The sequence below is a fragment of the Microcebus murinus genome, chromosome 3, assembly GCF_040939455.1.
Source record: "Microcebus murinus isolate Inina chromosome 3, M.murinus_Inina_mat1.0, whole genome shotgun sequence".
NCBI lineage: Eukaryota > Metazoa > Chordata > Mammalia > Primates > Cheirogaleidae > Microcebus > Microcebus murinus.
The window spans coordinates 85,968,636-85,991,426 of record NC_134106.1 but is presented as its reverse complement, the minus strand read 5'-3'; the positions used below and the strand labels follow the sequence as shown (position 1 = coordinate 85,991,426).

At 40.6% G+C, this 22,791-nt stretch overlaps 1 protein-coding gene across 10 annotated transcripts in view; it reads right to left on the bottom strand.

The window, feature by feature from the left end:
- Positions 1–22,791, bottom strand: part of LIMS1 (LIM zinc finger domain containing 1) — a 134,912-nt gene that overhangs the window by 19,232 nt on the left and 92,889 nt on the right. Inside the window, exon 1 of one of the 10 annotated variants that reach the window (XM_020286294.2) lies at positions 2,611–3,009. The exons of 7 other annotated variants lie outside the window; for them this stretch is intronic. In XM_020286294.2, coding sequence (XP_020141883.1) covers positions 2,611–2,795 — 185 coding nt within the window. In that variant the 5' untranslated portion in view covers positions 2,796–3,009. Of the gene's footprint in view, positions 1–2,610; positions 3,010–22,791 lie in introns of those variants that run through there. 2 more of the 10 variants (XM_012737622.3, XM_012737623.3) reach the window with 2 other exon arrangements.

The following is a 22,791-nucleotide window of genomic DNA, read 5'->3' as shown; positions in this document are numbered from 1 at the left end:
TTTGCCTTCTACCCCCAAATGTTTCAAAGAACAGCAATCCTATTTTGTACCCTTGACATAAATAATTATATGGAGAAATACCATGTTCATCACTAATCAAAATTCAACTTCATTTAGTAGGTTTGAATACAGAATTAAAATGTCACCAAAAAAAAATGAAGGAGAAAGGGAGGCAGCCTCACTGCTTGGCAAACCTGACTGAAGTCTCATGTTAAAATGAATTTATACTTAGTCATTCCGAAATTATTGTGGGTTGCAGGAAAAATCTGTAAAATTCCCATCTTCACCCAGCTTTGTCATCACCCTGATGAACTATGGTACTTTTAACAAAGCTCCAGAGAGTCTTGTACTGCTTCCTTTCTCCTGCCCAACGTCCACAGGTGTTCCTTGATAGGAAAGTGCAGTAAGCTCCAGATCTGCCCATAACTCTCAGTACTGTTTTGAAGAAAAGTATATAAAACCACTTTGGAAACCACAAGATGCTACTCAAATACATGGCATTATTATTCTTTCTAAACCCCCTCAAAAGATTCACAAAACCTCAATGATCTTAATGGAACTCCAAAAAAGTTGGAAAAGGACATTCTGGAACGCCCTGGTTCATTATCACCTACACCAGTGGTTTTCAAAGTGTAGGGATCACCATGACCCCTTCAGGGGTCTGAAAGGTCCTCTCTCTTCCAACTGCATCTCTATGGGAGGCTAATTTTCTCTATATATTTCATCCAGAACAATACAATAGGTTGAATGCAGAAGCAGGTATAAGAAATTCTTTTATTATGACACATGTTAGTTAATAAGATTTGCAAAAAATGTAAAACAATGCTATTCTTCCCCCCCGAGCTTTTCCCATTTTGGAAAAGTTATTTTTCATAAAAATATTAATACTAGCAGTTCACTAATATTATTGACATGTAATTAGCTTATATTTTAAACAAAGTAATAAATATTTAAAATTTTTTTCAGCTTAAATTTCTCAGACAATAAATACTAATGAACAAAAGTTCTTTGGGGACTTTGATAATTTTTAAGAGTATTAACAGGTCCCCCAGATCAAAAGGTTTGATTGTCACTGACCTGTTTATACTCATACTATGGACTGTTTATATTCAAGTTCAAATATTCAAATAGAATTAGGAAATAGGTAGACACATTATAAAAACAAGCACATACTTACTTCCCATACACAGGAAAAATAAATTATATTTAGAGATAATGTAATATGTATTTTTCAAGAAGTATTCTATTCCTTTTAATAACAAGCAAGGGGAGGGAGGAGGAAACAAAACAGTCATCCCACAGTCCAACTGAACTGTTCACACTTCCCCTTCCTCTTGTCTTTCACCCTCTGGCGCTATGCTTTTTTAATTACTACATTTGATAGAAGTTACTTTTTAAAAGTCATGAAGGACAGCTACAGCTCTTATTAGATTAGTTATAATTAAGCAGCTAAATTTTCAGAAGATTTTCACTAAAAAGGGCTGATGACAAGAAATATATAAGTAGGGGGATGTATATATGTAAAAAATCTTCATAGCTGGGAAGTCATGACTGATTTAGATGATCTACATTCACAAATCGACTGACCTCGCACAGCAAATTTGCTATCATGTAGCTTTCCATTATTCAAGTGCCTCATTCATCGCAGTATGTGAAACAAATTTTTGGTCTTAAAATGCAAAGATGTGTAAATCCAAAAGCCATCTTGAGAGTTCAAGCAGTTAAAAATATTAGTTACAGTTTTATAATAATTCCCCAATTACTCTCAACCAGGGCTGATCATGAACTATGAAGATGAAGGACACCTGTTGCAATACTACACAGAACAGATTCCACAGCGGAAAAGCAGATCAGTTAAATGCCCTTAACAATTACTTGACAAATTGAGGATCTGCAATACTTCCAAGCTCACAACCTTGAATGAGGTCAGTAGACTTATTTGAGTTGGTCTGAAGGCTACTCTGCACTCTTTTTGTAAAATAGGTTTGCTAAAACCCATTTAATAATATAAATTAGACTAACTTGTTAGAGTTAACAGCATGTTCTATATGTATATTGATTTGCTAGTTACACAATATTCCTTATTTATGAATTCAACCCCCTAGAGATAGTATTAAGAAACCCAGTTAGCCTACTTCAAACTGTTAATTGTTAAACTTAACAAAAATGTTTATCAACAATATGTAATTCAACTTTTCACTGTTTCACCCAAATTGCTTTTTATCTTTGGTAAGTTTTAGAGTACAAAATTTATCCATTACAAATCTTGACAACAAAACCTCTAAACCTCCCTCACGGCTGACACAATGAAAATGTACTGCTCTCAGAAACCTACTGCAGACAAAGACTTTGTCCTCTGGCTGCAAAGGTAGCATTTCCCCTCACATCCGCATGTTGTCCAGTGGAAGTTTTAAGGACGAGGCAACCTTTCTGCCTCCCTGGAACAAGCTGTGCTGCGAGCTGCCCTCAGAGCCCCTAGATTACACTGGAAAACCCCGACCCGAAGTCCAGTAAATAAAACTATATTAGCTAGGTCACAAAGGCTTGTGGATCTAGAGCTCATGAACCCAAGATCTGGAAGAGGGCCACTCCAGGACAGGAGACACTCACAATTTTGCGTAAAAGTCACAAAACTCCTTGTAGACTTTTATGTCACTGTGCCTGCGCTGCAGTTTGGACACAGCCCTCTCGTCTTCATTCCCATTAGCCTCGTGGACACTGTTAAGGACGGTTCCGGGGATCTCTTCATTCTCTGGGATAACGCAGGGGCGCACTCTGCCTGGGAAGGCCATCATGGGTGCTTGAGAGCTCTGAGCCCAGGGCCGAGAGTGGCAGGACACAGAGACGGAGAAACAATATCCAGGCCTCCCCCGCTCCCAGCCAGGGTCACTCCCACTCTTCCCACACACGTCAGCCCTGGCTTGCCAGGGTCGCTACTGCTGCTTCACGTTAAGAGCTCAGCAGCTCAGCATCAGTTGGCACGGTAGTCCGGATTTACTGAGGCTTTCTGTAAGTTCTAAAAAGCACTCCACAAACTAGGGACAGAGTCTTTGTCGGAGCAGCCTTCCCCGTGGACTCCAGCCATAAACACTACTACAGGAAGACAGGGCTGTTTTGCAGGTCTTCAAGAGAGTGAAATAGTCACATGCCCTGGGTATTTGGCACCAGGCTTTAACACGGGCACTGTGCTTCTTGACTTTGGTAGGGGAAAGAATGTTTTGGAGAGCTGGTAAAAACACACCCCAACCATCTCCCCGGTGAGGCAGAGACTACCGCTACACTCTGAGGAGCCTCTGAACTCTTCCCTGACCCGAGTTTCCACAATCCCAGGGTGTGGTTGCCAGCTGTGCCCTACGGCTGGCTTCCCCCAGAAATTTGTGAGCCTCTAGGACTTCACTCTTGGCATATAGCAAGAGTCCAGTGATGCTTCAATGAATGGACACAAATGGAAATACAAAGAGCTGGAGTTTAATTATAACACTGATAATTTGACTCCAGCTAACCTTGTAACTTAGGTGAGCCAATGTTTCTTGGCCTTTTCTCATGACATGACTAAGAAAGCCATCATCTGCTTGCCACATTCAGTCCACACTCTGGTCTCTTGCAATCGTCTTAGCAGCACCAAGGCCAACAAATGGCTAAGCCCACTCTCAGGGCCCAGTCCCCTCTGCACAGTGTGCCATCCCACCAAAAGCAAGAGACCGAAGGGGACTTGAAAAAGAAAACCTACAGGACAGGCATATGGCACACTGCTGGACAGAGCAGGTCACACCAGAGATAGGAGAACCATGGAACCAGCAATAGGCAAACAAAACACAGCTGAGACTTCCAAGAAATAATTATAAATAACGATACCTAAGAGCTAATAAGTGCTTCCCCTCATATAAGGTAATCCACACCACATCCCTTTCAGACAGGCATTATTTGCAAATAAGGAAAACAGGGGCACAAAGAGATTGAATACCTAGTAAGTAGGTGGTGGAGTCAAGATTTAAACCTAGGTAGCCTGATTCTAGAGTCTATGTGAGAAAATAGCTAAACATAATCACTGGGAAGCAAAAAGGTTAACTAGAAAAGATCAGGTACTGGGTACAAAATGGGACCAGAAGCAGAAAATGGGACCAAGTCTTCCTACTTTGAACCCTAAGATCTCAGAGTACGGGTCAGGGACTCAAATGCCGTGGGCTATGGACCCTGCCCAGGTCCACAGCCTATGGCTGCTATAACAGGGAATCACCATTTTTAAGTAGAAAAGAAACTGTGAACTAAAATAAAATCTTAAGCTCCCCCCAGGGAACTGAATGGACCCCTCCTTGGCCAAGGGGATACCCTAAAACTGAGTTGCTAGCCATGAGAAAGGATGTCAGACATGCCTCATCACATCACCCCCTCCCTTTCTTGAAGATATCCTTTATAATCATTAACAGGCCTAAGGCTATGCAAGACAAACCTGCAGGTCCTCAATTTATATAACAAATCACTTGAGTCTGGGTATAGTTCCCTGGCTTGTCTCTGATTAACAGACTTTGTTATCTTCCAAGACTTTAGACAAAGCTTCATTTCTTTAACCAATTACAAATCAAAGCATCTTCAAACTCACCTATAACCTGTAAGCCTCCCCCCCCCTTGAGATGTCCCCACCTTTTCAGGCCACACCAATGTACGCCTTCCATGTGTTGATTTATGCCTTTACAGTGATTTCTGTCTCCCTGAAATGCATAAAACCAAACTGTAACCCAACCACAGTGAGTCCACTTGCTCAAGGCTTTTGGGTGTGGCTCCGGGCTATGGTCCTTAAATTTGGCTCAGAATAAAAAATAAACCTCTTCAAATTATTTTACAGAGTTTGGCTTCTTTTCCCTTGATAAAACAAGCACATGGTTTAATTTTTTTCCTTTCTATTTATCTACATTTTTTAGTTTCTAGGTTTCTTGTTTGCAATAACCATGTGTGTTATCGAAAGCTCAGCACTTGTCCTCGAGGCCACACCAGAGGAATGAGAACAAATAGTTTAAGGAGAAGGAAAGAGAAGTTTATCACTTTGCTGGCAAAGTAGGAGGATGGAGACTCCTACCTGAAATGCCCTCATCCTCCCAATAGGCAGAAATAGAGAGGTTTTAAAGGGTGAGTTCTCGGCTTCAGGCAATTGCTGTTCAACTACAGTTGCTGATTCTTTATCTTTGAAGACAATCCTGTGACCTTCACCCAGGAATTCCCTTTACCAGGTCTTTACCAGGACTGAGCCATCTCCTGTAGCACAAATAACAAAGACTTAACCTAACCTTCCCAACCACTGGCCTGAGGCAGGGATGCAGGTTTTAGTTCTCAAAAAGGAATGGAGGATGTCTTAAACAGATAGAAAACATTTGCACCATTTTTCTTTTCAGGCCATTCCCTCTGTTACATTAAGGAGAGGGAGAGAGAGGGGGAGAGACAGACAGATAGATAGACAGACAGATAGACAGACAGAGACAGACAGACAGACAGACAGACAGAGGAGACAGGCAGAGACAGGATTAGTCTGAGGCCAGCAGCATGAGGCAGTGAGTGAAGGGTAGCATGGCAGGGTGGGGAACCACACATGCCATCTGCTGGGATTCTCCTTCACATAATGTCCCCAGTGATGACATCTGAATTACCTATAGTACAGGAGCCAAACCAGGAATCTGACATTGGTACGAAGCGTGTGTGGAGGTTTGTCATTTCATCACATGGGCAGATTCCAGTAACCACCACCCCATTCAGGATACAGGACTATCCATCACCATAGAGATCTCTTTCACACTAACCCCGATAGCCACCCCCCACTCCCACTCCAACACTCCTAACCTCTGGCAACCACAAAGCTGTTTTTCATTTATATTGATAAGTGAAACCCCCATCTATTACTTGGCACATCAAACACCAGAGACCCCCACCACTGACCCCCACCATAATACTAACCTGTTTCCTGGCCCATCAACTAGTCTATTCCCTGGCATTAGTATAAAACTAAATCTAATGCCTGGCACATCAACATAATATTAACCTATTACCTGACACATCAACTAACCTACACCTGACACCCCACTCCTCGGACCACCCCAAGTTAATAAAAATGGGAAAAATCAGGTAGAGGGTGCTCAGAATTTGGTGGTGAGGCCCCTCTGAGCCCACCAGCGAATAAACTTTGATTCTCCTGACATGTCAACATGTCACTTGGTTTGTCCTTGGGACCACCTGCTGTAACACTTGCTGTAACAATATAATTCTGTCATTTACAGAATGTTACAAAGATGGAATCACACTGCATGTGCTGATTTCAGGTTGACTTTTTTCATTCAGCACAATTCCCTTGGAGATCCATCCAAGTTGCTATATTCATAGTGTGTTTTTGTTTTTTAATTTCTGAGTAGTATACTCCAGGGTATGGATGTATAGTATTTAACCATTCACCCATTGAAGGATATTTAAGTACTTTCCAGCTTTGAGTTATTGTGAATAAAGCTGTATAGAAGTTTTTCAGTTTTCACTGGGATAAATATCCAAGAGTGGAAATGCTGGGTTGTATGGTAAGTGCATGTTTAGTTTCTAAAGAAACTGCCTGTGATGTTGTGATTTATAATAAGGCATATATATGTTAGGTCTCTGCCCCCATTTCCTGGCAAACAGCTCCTGAAATGCCTGGAATCTCTGAAACAGTAAGTATTTTTTATATGCTAATGTCACTGGTGGCTCAGGCTCCTGGATAGCTTCAGGATGGGGCTGGTTGCCAGGGAAAACAACCCTGTGATCAGAGGGTTGGAACTTTCAGCCCCGGCCCCAAACCCAGAGGTGAGAGGAGCTGGGGACTAAGCCAATCACCAGTGGTCTCTGATTTAATCAACCATGCCTATTAATAAAGCCTCCATAAAGCCCCAGAAGGACAGGATTGGGGAGCTTCTGGGTTACAGAACACATGGAGGTACTAGGAGGGGGCACTCCCAGAGAGGGACTGGAAGCTCCACACCCTTTCCCCATACCTTGCTCTATGCATCTCTTGCATCTGGCTGTTCTTAGCTCTCCAAGTTATGCTACATAAGCACTCTCAAGGGGAAGCAGACAGGAGCCCTTCCTTTTTTTCCAGTTTCCTCTACTTGCAGCTAGGACTATGTTAATGAGCATTCTTGGCACACAGTAACCCTAAATACAACTCCTCAATAGAAGTCACCTCAATATGGATTGGTTTTATGATCAAAGGTATCATATACTATGAAAATATTTTTAAACTGTTAAATCAATGTAACAGCATTTATACAGTTATAAAACAGATTTGCTCTGTCTCTTTGCTTACAATTTTACCAGATCTTATTGTTACCTCCTTTCCTTTCTTTCACTTACAATACCCTAACTGGGAGCCTCGAGGGACAAGGGAGGCTAAAGTTCTGAAGGGAGAAAAGATGGGACAAGAAAAAACTAGATCATCTCCTATCACTTTCTATCTCCTTCCCATTAGCCTCTCCTTAAGAGCTAAAGATCTAACCAGATGATTAGCATAAATAATATAGAACAAAGAAATTCTCTGCACCATATACATGCTACTTACCCTAAAACAACAAGGGAACTAAAGTGAGAGTTCAAAGCTGACCAGGAGGCTTAGATGTGTCCTCCACTGCAACCACTACAACCCTGGGAGCAAACAAGAGCTGGGATTTTAGGAATTAGAGACAGCACAAATGTTTTAGCAACTACTCTGGTAAGGTCTATTTCTTCTTTAAAAGTAACTGTTTGCATTGTTGCACTGTTTACTTTACATCATGCCTGAACGTGGAATTCGTACTATGTGCTCATGATGCAACAGACCCAATAGGGCACTGAAGAAGTATCTAGCCTACTACCATCCTTACAAGTGAATACAAGTCACAGCCTCTGCTTCTCTGATAGATAATGCAGTTTGGGGGAACAATACATAGATATACGTGGTTTTTGCCATATGAAAGCACATAATGATGCAGATTCTAGTTCAGTGCCGAGTGCGGAGTGAACAAGGGTGTTTTATGCCACCAGTGCCTTGAAAATGAGTAAGTAACCAAGTGGCCACAGAAAGGTTACATGGCACCACTCTCCTGTATGTAGGCAGTCACTTCTGTCAGTTAGCTACCAAAAAGCAAAGTTAAAGGAAATGTGTATTATTTTACCAAGAAAATCAAGGGAGTAATTTAAGGCCAAATAAACATGATTGCTTAAGTTTGTTTGTTTGTTTTTTAACGCAGAGGAACTCATACTTAAGTTTTATATCCAGGCATTTTATTACTTTTAAACCATTTTTGGTACTTAATAGCATCACTCTAAGAAATGTAAACAATCCTTTTAGACTGTGATTGTAACCTTGAGAAAAAATTTTATAGGAACTCCCTCGATTGAAACTACTACTGCCACTACAGGGGCATCAAAATAGCCCTTGAGGTAAGGTGGGAGGCTATTTTTTAAAAATACCAAAATGGCAGTTTTGTCTTGCGGCTCTGTTAGGTGGCTTTTGTCTGAGGTTCTCAATTCCCTGCGGGTTGGTTATTTCTAAGGTTGTATAATCTAATCAACCCTCCATCACCACAGCTAATCTGAGTCTTCGGGAGGTCCCACAGGACAGGTCTGAACCCCAGGTCTTAAATCCACCCAGAGTGGAGATTTCTATTTTATGAAAACAGTTTATGAACTCTTCATTCTCTCGTCATCTACTGTGTGCCAAACTCTATCACGTATGGAATGACTGATGTACTGTGGCGGATCTGGGACCTCAGCAGAGCGGGCCTGACAGCTTGTTAAGGGACAAACCACACACTGCACACGTGATGCTAAGCTGGCCCACTCTAGTGTCCTGTCCAGATGGATGCAGAGCTTCAGATTCCATCAGTCTGTTAACTCCATGATTTCAGCCAAAACAAACCCCACATGTGACATAACACCCCACCAAAGACAAGTAACTTACTTAAGAGATATCACATAAAAAAATTCAGCTATTTCCAGCAGCTCAAATACTTAAAGCCTCAATATAATCATGAGCATAGTTGTCAAAATTAAAAAGCAGTTTTTTAATAGCTGGTATTTTTAAAATAAAATTCTCTCAAGCAGTAATGATTGAATTGTGTGTATCATTACCAACTATTTCATTGGTAGGGCTTAAAAATCCAAAGTGAAATTTTGACCAATTGCCCCTAAAATATGGGACTTTAATATAGAAAAAGGGGACTGCTAACAAATGCTTTCTTCCATTCCACAAATAGATTTGCATGGTCGATGGTTAAACCAAGCATTTGGCAAGACCAACTACTAGAATGAAGCTTCTTCAACTGCAATCAAAGGCTTCTGTGTGGAACTGGGGTACTCAAATTGCTGGGGTAGCCTGGTTAAATTACTACATGGCAAAATGAACTGTTTCCACTATAATTCTCTATCCCATTCAAATGGGAAATTTAATCTGGTTTCCCCAGACTACTATTAATAAAAACAACATAATCATGAAACACAAGTAAAGATAATGGAGCTGGAAAGTTCTTTCCCATTTCCTAGCTTCCAGGACAAAAGTACTGTGTTTTTCTTCAATAGACAGTGAGGAAACAGACAAAAAGGTTGGCCAGAAAAGGAAGTGAATTTGTAATAAATATGCCAGTTTGCTTTGTCTGTTAAAATTTTTTCCTAATTCTTGATTGCATAAGCAAAAAGAAATTATTCATAACCATGGAGGGAAGAGAATGAGAAAGAAATATGGTATATTTTCTCAAATTAGCTTAAAATAAAGAAAACTACCCATTTTTTTTTTCTTTTTTTTTTTTTTTTTTAGAGACAGGGTCTCGCTCAGGCTGGTTTTGAACTCCTGACCTTGAGCAATCCGCCCGCCTCGGCCTCCCAGAGTGCTAGGATTACAAGCGTGAGCCACCACGCCCGGCCTATAACTACCCATTTTTTACATGTTTGCACTAGTGTTGTATCAATGGAAAAGAAGCCAAACTCTGTAAAATAATTTCAAGAGGTTTATTCTGAGCCAAGTTTGAGGACCATTGCCCAGAGCCACGTCCAAGAATCCTTGAGCACGTGGACTCACTGTGGTTGGGTTACAGTTTGGTTTTATACATTTCAGGGAAACAGGAATTACACATAAAGTCATAAATCAATACATGGAAGCCATACATTGGTCTGGCCCAAAAAGACAGGACATCTCAAGGTGTGTGTGTGTGGGGGGGGCGCTTACAGGTTATAGGTAGGTTGAAAGACTCTTTGATTTGTAATTGGCTAAAGAAGTGAGGCTTTATTTAAACAAGGCTTGGAATGTTTTAAACTAAACTAAGGAAATCTGTTAATGAGAGATAAGCCAGGGAACAGATACCCAAACTCAGGTGATTTGTTATATAAATTAAGGACCTGCAGGTTTGTCTTGCATAGCCTTGGGCCTGTTAATGAGTTATAAAGGATGACTCCAATAAAGGGAAGGGATACATGATGAGGCATGTCTAACCTCCCTTCTCATGGCCAGTAACTCAGTTTTAGGGTATTTCTGGGGTCCCCTGGGCCAAGAGGGAGTCCATTCAGTCAGCTGGGGGAAGAGCTTAAGATTGTATTTAGTTCACAGTTGCTTATTGGGATTATTATCAAAGTAGGGCAGAGCCACTTTGGCTTTGCTATAGTATGTGTAACCTCAGAGACTGAGTAAAAAAATAAATATTATCACTTAAAAAGATGAAATGACCAAACTAAATTATCCCCCTATGCACCATCAATACCCCATCCTAGGGCCCAAACCATCCCAAACACTCAACCAAAGTCCAGAAATTACACTGATTGTCACTGGGAGAACACTATTTGCATCTCATTGTTTGCAAAATGCTCCCTCTGAAACAAAACTTATCTGAAAGTGAAGTCTATCTTTGGTGTTGGAGATAAATTTATAGCATCCCAAATTTTATGATATTTTAAGAAGTACATTCATTTCCTTCATTGGGAAAATGTGTGAAATGCTATTTAATCTCAGGTTGAAAATTTTTGGGCAGCAAACTAGCAGGTCCAAATTTAGCCCTAAAATCAACAATTAAAATAAAGAGCTTCCAACAGAATACTATCCAGACATAAAAAGAGATTGAAATTCTATCATTCTAGGCAACATGGATGAACCTGGAGGACATTATATTAAGTGAAATAAGTTAGGCACGGAAAGACAAATACCACATGTTCTCACTCATATGTGGAAGCTAAAAATAAAGTTGAGCTCACAGAAGTAGAGAAGAGAATTATGATTACTAGAGGCTGAGAAGGATAGGAGGGAGGGAAGGACAGAGTGAGGTTGGTCAAGAAATACAAAATCACAGCTAGATAGAAGGAATAGTTCTAATGCTCTATAGCACTATAGGGTGAATATAATTTATTGTATATGTTCAAAAAGTTCGGAGAAGATTTTGAATGTTCCCAACAAAAAGCAAACAAAATTTATGCTAATTATGCTAATTAATGCTATTTAAACTGATTTGATCATTACACACTGCATACATGTATCGAAATATTACTCTCGACCCCATAGTCGTGCAATTATTACATGCCAACTAAAACTAAAAGAAAAAAATATATAGTGTTTCCAGTAAAAGGGGATAAGGCAAAAATTCCTTCTCTGCCCTTATGTTAAATGAAATAAGCCAGTCACGGAAAGACAAATATTGCACGTTCTCACTCATGTGGGAGCTAAAACCGTTGATCTCATGAAGGTAGAGAGGAGAATGATGGTTACCAAAGGCTGGGATGGGGGTGGAGGATGAAGAGAGGTTGGTTATGGTACATACAGACAAAAGGAATAAGTTCTAGTATTCTATAGCACAGTAAGGTGACTACAGTTAACAATAATTTATTGTGTTTTTCAAAATAGCTAGAAGATTTTGAATGTTCTCAACACAAAGAAATGATAAACGTTTGAATTGATGGATATCCCTATTACCACAATTAGATAGTTACACATTATATGTATGAAAATATCACATGTACCCCATAAATATGTATAATTATTATGTATCAATAAAAAAATTCCTCCTCTGGCATGTGAAGGAAGACTGCCTTGGTTTTATTCTCGAAGCCTAAAGACAGAGGAGAGGTGGCCAATCAGGAGCCACAGCCAGAGGTGCACCAGGGCACAGACCAGAAAAGGTAGGGTCACCCTTGCTCTGCCTCAGTGCCCACAAGGGTCCTGTAACATAAGACAGGTCCCGGAAAGGCTCTGCAGTGTCAGAGATACTACCCCTATCAGAGATACAACAGCCACAAATTATTGCAAATAAATAGTACAGTTACTCAATATTAACCAATTTAAAAAATACTGACAGCCTACTTAGTGGCCTATTTCTGGTGAAGTACCAGAATGTTCCAGAAGTACCAGATCATCCCTGCATGATCTCTAAAAAAAGCTTCTCAACATGACCTAACCAGCAAATATCCACCCACAAAGGACTCTGTAAAGGACACAGAGCCTGGGGAGAGTAGAGGAGAGCAATGGAAGTGAAGGTCCTCTCCGCATTCTCCCCTTTCTCCATGATACTCCCTGAGTGCCTCTCACACTCTCGGGACACTCTCGCTGCCTGCAACTAGCCACCCTGTCCCTACGATAATGGAGACATTCTTATCACCCAGGCATCTCACCACAGAAAGAAAGACACAAGGCTAGACCAAGAAAGCAGCAGAACACGCAGCAAAAGGGCTCAATCATTCATCGCAGGACACCAACACATGATATGCACAGCGGCCAGCCTCAGTTTGCTGCAAGCCCTGATCCATGAATGTGTAAGGATTCTGGGACAGTATCACTGGGTAGCACTTGTTTTGGTTTGGTAGGATGAATTTGTCCACCCCATCAGCCCAACAGTAATATAGCTTATTATAGAAAATTTCTAAACATCAGAGAAGAATCACTCATGTTCCTGCCAGCTAGAGACAAGCACTTTAACATTTTGAGCTCTATTCTTTTTTAAATACATATACACGTATATGATTTAAAATAAAAACACAATTGTTGCAAGGTGATTGTTTAGAATTTTCTTTAATAGTGATGATTAATATTTCTAGCACTTTACATCTAAAAAGACATAAAATTCTTTGGATGAAAACCACTGTCCTTTTCTCCTGAATTTTCTGCCTATCTGAAATCTGCCCAGTCCTCGAATGTCTGTTCAAGGTCTTCTCTGAGAGGCCTTCTTTGAGCATTCCAGCCCTTACTCACCTTCTGTTCAGCGGCTACAGTACTCGCTGCGTATCCCATCAGTGAGTGGGTAAGAGTTCAGTCAGATTGAACATTGTGTTCTATATATCATAAACAGCTACCTCATCTCCTCAAGAACACCATGAGCCCCTTAAAGCAAAAACTCCCATCAAGTCTTTACACCCACTCTCTCTTTGTGCAATTAATCAAATGGGCATCTTGGAAGAAGCTGCTAGACAGCAGGACTGGAGAGGGCAAACAGGAGCCTGCAGACGGCATCTAGCCAAGGGCACACGGAGAGGGCCACATCCCTCCCAGAGGTCCAAGCAGCTCAATCCAGTTCACGGCCTTCAGTGTGACTTTCCCTCCTCAGGAAAGACAGCTCACTCAACTGGAATCACTGTGGTTTGAAATCAATAAACCCTCTCACAAATTTTTTCTCCCTATGGTCACTCAAATAAACAAGAGTGCTGGGTCAATTAAAAAAAAAAAATTCTTGAAACCGTCTCTGTAGCAATTCCTTCATGTTCACATCATTTTTCCCTTTTATTCTTATTGTGACCCACTAACATATATTCTCACCCCTAAACATCTTTGTAAAAAGATATTATCGTGTCCTGACCAAATAGACAAATTTGAGGAAGCCTTGTATTTATTTCTAATACAGGACAGCAGTATTTTTAGCTAAGAATGTCGACTTAAGAGAATGCCCAGATTACCAGGAAAACCCTTCCCGTGTATGCAGGAGCTCCTAATATGGCGATGGTGGCCGTCGGCACCACACTTTCCGGCTCTAAATCACATTCTTATTTTAGGTCTGATTCAGCCAAGGCTGTCTCCCTTGACACTGACCTTGAACTACGTTGGTAGAGGAAGTCACTGGGAGTTTTTATTTTGTGACTAAGCTTAACACGAGGTCCACTTTCCTCAATGATAAGGTAAAAGAAAACCATGAGAATTTCAGTATGGGAGAACAGAAAACATTTTACTCAAGTCAAGTGAAAACAATGAACACTTTCAAATTAAAATTTACATATTTTTCCTTGCCAGTTATTTTCTTTCTGACATAGATCATGCTTTAAGTATATTTTATTTTTTAAAGTATATTTTAGTACATTAAATAGCATTTGAAAGTATTGGCCAGAATCAAGCAAAGGAACTAAAAATAATTTTTTTGTGCTAAAGTTAAAAATATTTCTACTCTTCAACTTCAAATTTTTTGAAGTGTACACAGAAAGGCAAGGAATTATTTAAGCCAGCATGACTTAGATTTTGCTGTAAGTGCAATGAAAAGAGACGTGGAAATGATGTCAGGTCCCAGGAGGCCTGGCCACCAGGGGCTGGTGCCCATGTAACAAAACCCAGCTCCACCCAGGGCTGCAGCTCCTCCTGGGAGCCTCTGAACGCTCTTCTCTCCTGTCCTCAGCCTTCCTCTCTCCCCACAGAGCTCACCATCCTCTGTCACAGAATGAAGTTCTGAGTTTTAAAAGTAGTTCATAGGTCTACAACACAGGGAAGCTCTTTGTTCAATTCCTTAGCTCTTCTCAAGAAGATTTTGATCGCAGACAGACCCACTCATTTCCTTTAGGGAGGAGTAGTGGAATATTTCTGGGCACTGGTGATGGAGTTACTGATATCTCTGTGGAAGTCCCTCTCCCCTGCGAGCAGCAGAGGTTATGTCAGTAGAGGGCGCTGGAGAGACACTGCAGGAGGAAGGGGTTTGCTTCCAGATCCTGCCAGCTCCCGCCCTGCAAGGCGTTTTCCGGGCACCAGGCTCCTACAGCACACACAGCTTCCACAGTGACCAGCTCCTGCAGGGCATGGTGTGCAACAGCAGCTTCCCTGGCACCAGCCCCTCGGAGGTTTTGCAGCAGGGTGCCTCAGGCTTTGGTGGTGCAGGGCAGCCAGCAGCACCTACTCCCCTGGCATTCAGTTCTGTGGGCAGGGAGGGTGCCTCAGGTGAGATACCTCACCATGAACAGCCTTCCCTGGCAGCCCAGAAGGAGGATTTCCAGCGAGCTGCACCACCTACTTCCCTGCCATTCAGAGAGGCCTGGCAGTGTTTTTCTGGGGTGCAGAACAGTGGCTCCTCCTTCTGTGATTTAATTCAGCCCTAGGGGTAGTGGCCGCTCCTTACAGCAGTTATTCTTACACTCTTGCTTTTTCTCTGCTTACTATCCAATCCCTTATTAATCCAACATCTTATTAGAGTTAATAGTTCTTTCTATCTTTATATTAAACCTTTCCTGTTCAAATTACTGTGTGAGTTTTCTCTACTGATTGGACCCAGACCTGTAAAACAGGCCTATGTTGGGACTCTGTAGCTGGCAGTTCTTAGACCTTTTGGGCTCAAAACATCTGTATTTGCATTCGAAACTAGGAAGGGATGAGGGGAGGAGTGGGTTATCAAGTAAAAGTGCAGCGTAATGAAATGGTCAGTTAAAGGGGAGTTCAAGTCGGTCCACACATGTTCAACCCAGGGCCAAAAGATATGGCAGCCCTACACCCTAGAGTCTAGACCAGGCACCCTTCCTGATGGCACTGTCTGGCACTAGTGGCCTGTCTGGGGGACAGATAATGTGGGTTCCTGTAATATTTATACACTGTGTTGCCCTAGCAAAGAGGCAAACAGGGACATGCACCCCATGTCAATCCTTAAGAAACAAGAGGAGCATAAAGGAACCTGAGGTCTTCAGTTAGCCCTTACTCCTTTTGAAGATTATAAGGAGGGTGGGAAGAACAGCAAGCTGCTCGAGCACTCTCTGCATACTGACACACGTGGTTGTGAGGCATTCTGGGCTGCTTTACTGTGAGAGCTACACATGCCTTCCTATCATGGCCATTCCTGGGTTTCCTTTCCTGTCATATTACTCCTGCAATATAATGAAGAAGCAGCCTTTCTAAACAGTCCTTCCATTTAAGAATATGTGTGATGAAAGGACCTCTTAACACTGATGTGCATGGCATCTCTCCAGAGTGTGCCCCTGACAAGCAGACAGCATCAGAAGGCAGAGCTTCGGGGGTCTGAAAGCCAGCCCCGAGAGGGCTCTAGGACTTGCTTCACACTAACCATCAAGAGCAATGTTCTATATGAGCTTCTGTTTTTTCTGAGTAGACTGGGCAAAATCTAAAATATAATACTAATATAATAACAGTTTGGACAATTTCTGTTACAAAATGAGCTTTCAAGACATGAAATGCGACCTCATTATCCCTTCTCTTTCCTTAGCCTCTACCTCTCTCCCAATCCTCATAGATGTAACAATTAAACTGAACAGTGGGTATGCTGAATTAACATGAGTCACTTAAAATGAGTGATGTGTGACAGCTGGCAGTGGCTTCCTTCCCCTTTCCAGACATCCAGGTAGAAGAAGCCCCTGACCTGAAATAGGCCAGTGATCAACTGATTTCATCTGAGCTTAGTTCAGCTTGCTTCCTCTTTCTCCATTCTTTACAGGAATCCTCGAGGAGGTAGCTCCCTCCTTTTTCCCCTGGAGCCTTGCCTCTTTCTATTCTGCCACAAAGAGAGCACAGTCAGAATCCAGCACCCACCTCAACCACAAACCTCCAAGAAATACTATTTCTAAAGGACAGCATGCAAGAGAGAATCAAGAGAAAAGCCTGGGGAGAGAAACACCACCATGGAGCTCAGGGAGATTGTTTTATGACAGTTATTTTTGTAGTTGAGACACAGAGACAGACACACATACACATGTGTCTGTACCTCTTAACATTTTAATTACTTAAATATTACAACATGAAATGAACCTGAAACCTTCCTGACTGTAGGGCAATGAAACTCCTTGCTCTAATCCTTTTATAAACAGAACTGTCGCCAGAGGTTTCAGTCCAGGATGGCAAATGTGCACTTGCACAATTCTGGGCCTACCTAGTCCTTTAATTGAAACCTCTAACTGAGCATGAGTAAGGCATACAACAGAACAATCTCCTTCGCAGCAGTTCATAAATAAGAAAGCAAGAATGTAATCAAAACCAACTTGTCATGAGGCCAAATTGCTAGGCTGGGAAAACAGAAAGAACAAATAACTGAGCTTTAAAGAGCTTACAATATATCAGGAAAGCAAATCAAATGATGAAACACTAAGAATGGTTCAAATAAACTAATAAAACCATATGGATTGAATATAAGTAGAAGAGCTAACCTTCTAATGATAGTGTCTACACTGGCTGTTTCAAAAGCCATGTTTGGCCCTATTTAAAAGCAGTGGTCATTTTTACTCTTCCATGGATAGCAATATTCTAATCTATTAGAGACATATGATCACATTACTATTTCAAGAGACAGTTTTATTTTTTTAGATAAAATTGCTCTGAAAAAGGAAATTCTGTGTTAAAAGAATAAACAGGGGAAAAACTTCACTAATTCAATCACTGAGAGTTAACAGGCTGGTAAAAACAAAGGGAAAGAACAGGAAGCAATTTGAAAGAGCAAAACCAAAATTTTACACTGTGTTATGATCAAACATTTAATAATCACATGGGATGCATGGATGCTTCCTGGACTGGAGGGGGAAGGAGGAAGGAAATCACCTAGTACAGTTTACTGACCTGAGCACAAATACAATCAGAAGAACAATATTATAATGGCTCAGAAGGCAACATCAGTGTTTTCTCATTCAGAAATCAATGTGTAGGCCGGGCGCGGTGGCTCACGCCTGTAATCCTAGCACTCTGGGAGGCCGAGGCGGGCGGATTGCTCAAGGTCAGGAGTTCAAAACCAGCCTGAGCTAGACCCCGTCTCTACCATAAAAATAGAAAGAAATTAATTGGCCAACTAATATATATATAATATAAAAATCAGCCGGGCATGGTGGCTCGTGCCTGTAGTCCCAGCTACTCGGGAGGCTGAGGCAGGAGGATCGCTTGAGCCCAGGAGTTTGAGGTTGCTGTGAGCTAGGCTGATGCCACGGCACTCACTCTAGCCTAGGCAAGAAAGCGAGACTCTGTCTCAAAAAAGAAAAAAGAAATCAATGTGTAAACTTGTTATGCAGGTACAGATTGCCTCTAAGTAAACTGCTTATATAAATACACTTTTAAAGGTCAATTTACCTTCCCTTTTGTTTAATATTTTCATCTAAATTTAGGCAGCCTGAGTCAGCATTCCAGTGCTCCAAGGACAAAATCCCAGGGGCTCAAGTACAGCTCTGCAGAAGCTCCTTAAGTCATGCCATTACTCACATTTAGTTCCACAATAATATCTGCATTCAATTCCTTTTCTTTCTTTCTCTCTCTTTTTTTGAGACAATCTCTCGCTCTGTCACCCAGGCTAGATAGAGTATAGTGGTGACAGCCTAACTCACTTCAAATTCAAACTCCTGGGTTCAAGTGATCCTCCTGCCTCAGCCTCCCAAACAGCTGGGGCTACAGGTGTGTGCCACCATGCTCTGCTAATTTTTTGTATTTTTAATAGAGATGGGGTCCAACTCTTGCTCAGGCTTGTCTCAAACTTGTGACCTCAAATGATCCTACCACCTTGGCTTCCAGGAGTGCTAGGATTACAGACATGAGCCACCGCGCCTGACCTCCTTATATTTTCAAAGCCAAGGAGGCAGATAAAGAAGTCAGGAGGCTTTTTCTCTGGCCCATTTACCATTCATTTGGCCCTAAACATCATTTTGTGACATAAGGTCTGGCACTGCCTGACAAAGAACAAACTGTCCAGGACCACCAGGATTCTAAGTACATATATGCTCCCTTGGGTTTTTCTTCACTATTTCATCATACTTTCTGAAAATGGTCTTTGTTTGACCTTGAGACACTTTGATCCTACTACATCTTACATACTCTAGCACTTAACTTTTAACACTGTGTCTTTAAGGCAGAAAAAAAATAGCTGAATTCAACAGATGAAATCACTGACACACAGTATTTAGGAAGCAAAGAGCAATTAACTTTCTGCTTTTCAAACATATGTGGCTTTCCAAATAGTAAAAATGGAAAGTATCCAATCATTTGATATTTAAAATGAAACACAATAAATCCTCCTTGAGTAGCTCTACATCTGTTAATAGCGAAATATTTTCTCCTTTTATAAATCATATTCAGTTAGCAAATGGAGAAACTCAAGCTCCTAAAAATAATTGACTTGCAAAAGTCAATTACTAAGTGGTGATCCAAGGCATTGAATTCAGTCTCTGGCTACACCCAGACTCTTTACAGCTATCTTAAGTGCCCCACATTCTGTGAGCCAAGTTCATCTTTTCATGATAAATTTAAATTATCTTACAAATGAAATAATTCCATCTGTGCTCCATGGAGATCATGGTATGTACATATTTCTGAATCCAATCTCTTACCCCTACCACACTGAGAAATTTCACTTTCCAATAATGCTAGGAAACGTTTGTTTTCTAACACAAAATATGAAAGGTTAATAATTACCATAGGCAGACATCCTAGATTAAGGTAAAGGATCCTTTATTTCTTTCCATCCTTTTTCTCCCACTCATCCTCGAAATTATACATGCCAGAGCCATAAGTGGTGAAATCCCCATCTGGTTTATATGCCAACTGGCATGAAGGTGGCTGAGAGCATAGGGAACCTCATGGGGCTTTGCTATATCTGACTATTGTTATAGATGTCTGGATGGGTCACGATCACCGATAAGCCCCAACTAAACAAAATATTACAGGATGGTAGTTACAAAAGAGGGAAAAGTTAAAACTGTTGTATTCATCATGATACATATCTCAAAAATGCTTAAACCTTTGATTATTGAAAACGTCAAACATATATTAAACTGGTGAGTATAATGAATCCCACTGAACCATTATCCAACTCCAATAGGTATCAAATCATGGTCAATTTGTTTTATCCATTCCTCAACCATAAATAATTTGAGGCTAGTTCCATACATTACATCTTTTGATCCATAAGTTCTTCGGCATGTACACATGACATAATTAAGTTCTTATTTCCTACAGTGGTATACAATAGCACTGTGAATTTTGAAGGAGACTCAGCACAGCAATGCCTAAATTCCACTCTTTCAAAATCACACACTCTCAAGTGAGGGCAGGCTACTCTCCACGGGCTTTCAAATCATGCTTTTCTAAGCTGAGAAGGCGAGGCAGCTGCCACAGGACAAAGGGAGGTCACAGGAAAAGAATCCAGAGTCTAGTCATTCCCACCCCTCACACACTTCCAAAGAGCATGGTGATTCTGTTTCATGCACCAGAGTCCCCAGGGAAATCCTGTCTGGGGAAAAATGACTCTTTGAAAAAGCCTTTCTTTTTACATCTGGAGGAAACTGAGGTTCAGAGAGGCCCAAGTTACAGTTCCACTTCCTCATATGCAAAATGAGCTCACGCAAGTCATAAAAAGACAAAATGTCAAACAAATATAGGAACTACCTACTCCTTTTCTGAGATTCTCAAATAGAAAGTCTGCTGCATAACTCATATTTGCATTCTTTTGTCTGTTTTTATGACTATCAGAACCTCTAAAAACATTCACTGGTTTTCTGAAATGGTCTATTATTTATAGATCTATTTCTATTATGAGTGAAAGTTAGCTCACTGGCAGCTGGATCAATCAACCTCAGTCTCTTGTCTCCTTCTCTCTCTCTCTTTCTATATATCTCAGAAGACCATCCTAGCTTCATTTACAGAGAAGAAACTTTTTGAGAAACAATCCTGTCTTTCTTTTTTCCACCCAAACATGGCTGAAACATTACAAATCAAAAGCCCACATGTAAGTTGTGATCTATTTATAGTTCCACGCATGCTCACAGTTCTTCCCTGCAATACTGCCCTTTTTTTATTCTCATTATCTCTAAGTAATTAGAATTCTGACAATAAAATGTACCATTTTATCTCAATACCATTCGACAATATCTTCCTTAAATAGTTATAATAGCACAAGGCAATACAGAGATGTAAAAAGATGATGGCAAGAAGTGTCTGCTGAATTACACAGTTGGTTATCATGGTCACCAAAACTATCAATATTGCTTAAAGCAGATATGATGAAAAAAATTCTGTTTAAAAAAAACTTAATAAAACTGTCATATTTATTTCAAAAATAAATGCACTGAAAATTTTCTCCACATTTTAAAATACATCAAAACATATTCTGCAATACTTCAACTAGATAACAAGAACCTTTACTTGGGGTGGAGTTTTGAAGGAGGTATATTTACAATCTTATTTTTAAAATCCCTACTTATGCTACGTTCTATCATCTTTTAATGGCTTAATTTTGGGGGAAAAAAATCCAAATACTCTATTCTGATTTCACTGCCTATACAACAAATAACCCAATAAATTGCTTTCATAGCTCATTTTACTCACTTATTCATTCACAAGTGTTAACTGGACATCCATTAGTTTAAACTGTGCCAGCTGCTAAACGAGGAGAGTCAGAAATGACTCCTAGCACATGGACTTAACTTGATAGTCACCTTCACATGGATGTTACCTGGAACCACATACACTGAAGAGCTCTTGGAAGAGCTGAAGGGAAGACAAAGGAAAAACTGAAACGAAGCAGTAATTACTACTAGGAAAACGCAGTGCTGGGGAGAAGAAGAAAGGAGGAATTTTTAAGAAGTATTACTGCTATCAGATTTTAAGGAGGACTGGGCAGTGGCTCAGCAATCCTAGCCAAGCTTGGAAGATTGCTTGAGCCCAGGAGTTCGAAACCAGCCTGAGCAACATATTGAGAGAGATTCCATCTCTATAAAAAAAAAAAAAAAAGAAAGAAAGAAAAATTAGCTGAACATGGTGGTATGTGCCTGTAGTCCCAGCTACTCGGGAGGCTGAAGTAGGAGGACTGCTTGAGCTCAGGGATTTGAGGTTGCAGTGAGCTATAATGACACCACTGCATTCTAGTCTGGGAACAGAATGACAACCTGTCTCAAAAAAAAACTTTGTTTTAATAAGTAAAGGGAAAGTAACCTGAATTGTGGTGAAGACAGACACACAGGGAAAAGACGGCCATGTGATGAAAAAGGCAGAGATTGTAGTGAGGAGGCACCCATAAGACAGGGAACACTGAGCACTGCCAGGAAACCCTGGAAGCTAGAAGCAGCAAGGAAAGCATCGCCCCTTCAGGGGTCAGGGGGAGCACGGCCATGCTGACAGAACTTCTGACTCCTAGAGTCTAGAACTGTGAGACAATAAATTTCTGTTGTTTGAAGCTTCCCAGTTTATGGTACTTTGTTATGGCAGCCCTAGGAAATAAATACAACCATTAAAAATAACCAAAGGAGTTTCATATTTATGTAAAACATATTTAATAATAATTTCTAAAAGATTTTTTTATAACAGAACATTCATGTCCAAAGTTTGTTTTAATCACAGAATAATAGCCTTTGGGTCACAGATACATAATAAATTGCTATGTTTCCAAGATACACAAATACATATAAAATAAATAGTACTGTTTCATTTTAATAGCCTCTACCAAAGTGTTCTAGGTAAAACACAAGCTTTTGTCTTTTTTAATTTTAATAACTGATTTATACCTGATACTTCAAGATTTTCTGTTTTTCTAAAAACCAACATGAAAGCAACTATAATTATCAATATCTTAGAATTTAACTGTTACAGTAAATCATTTAGAAAATTTTTTTTTTTTTTAATTT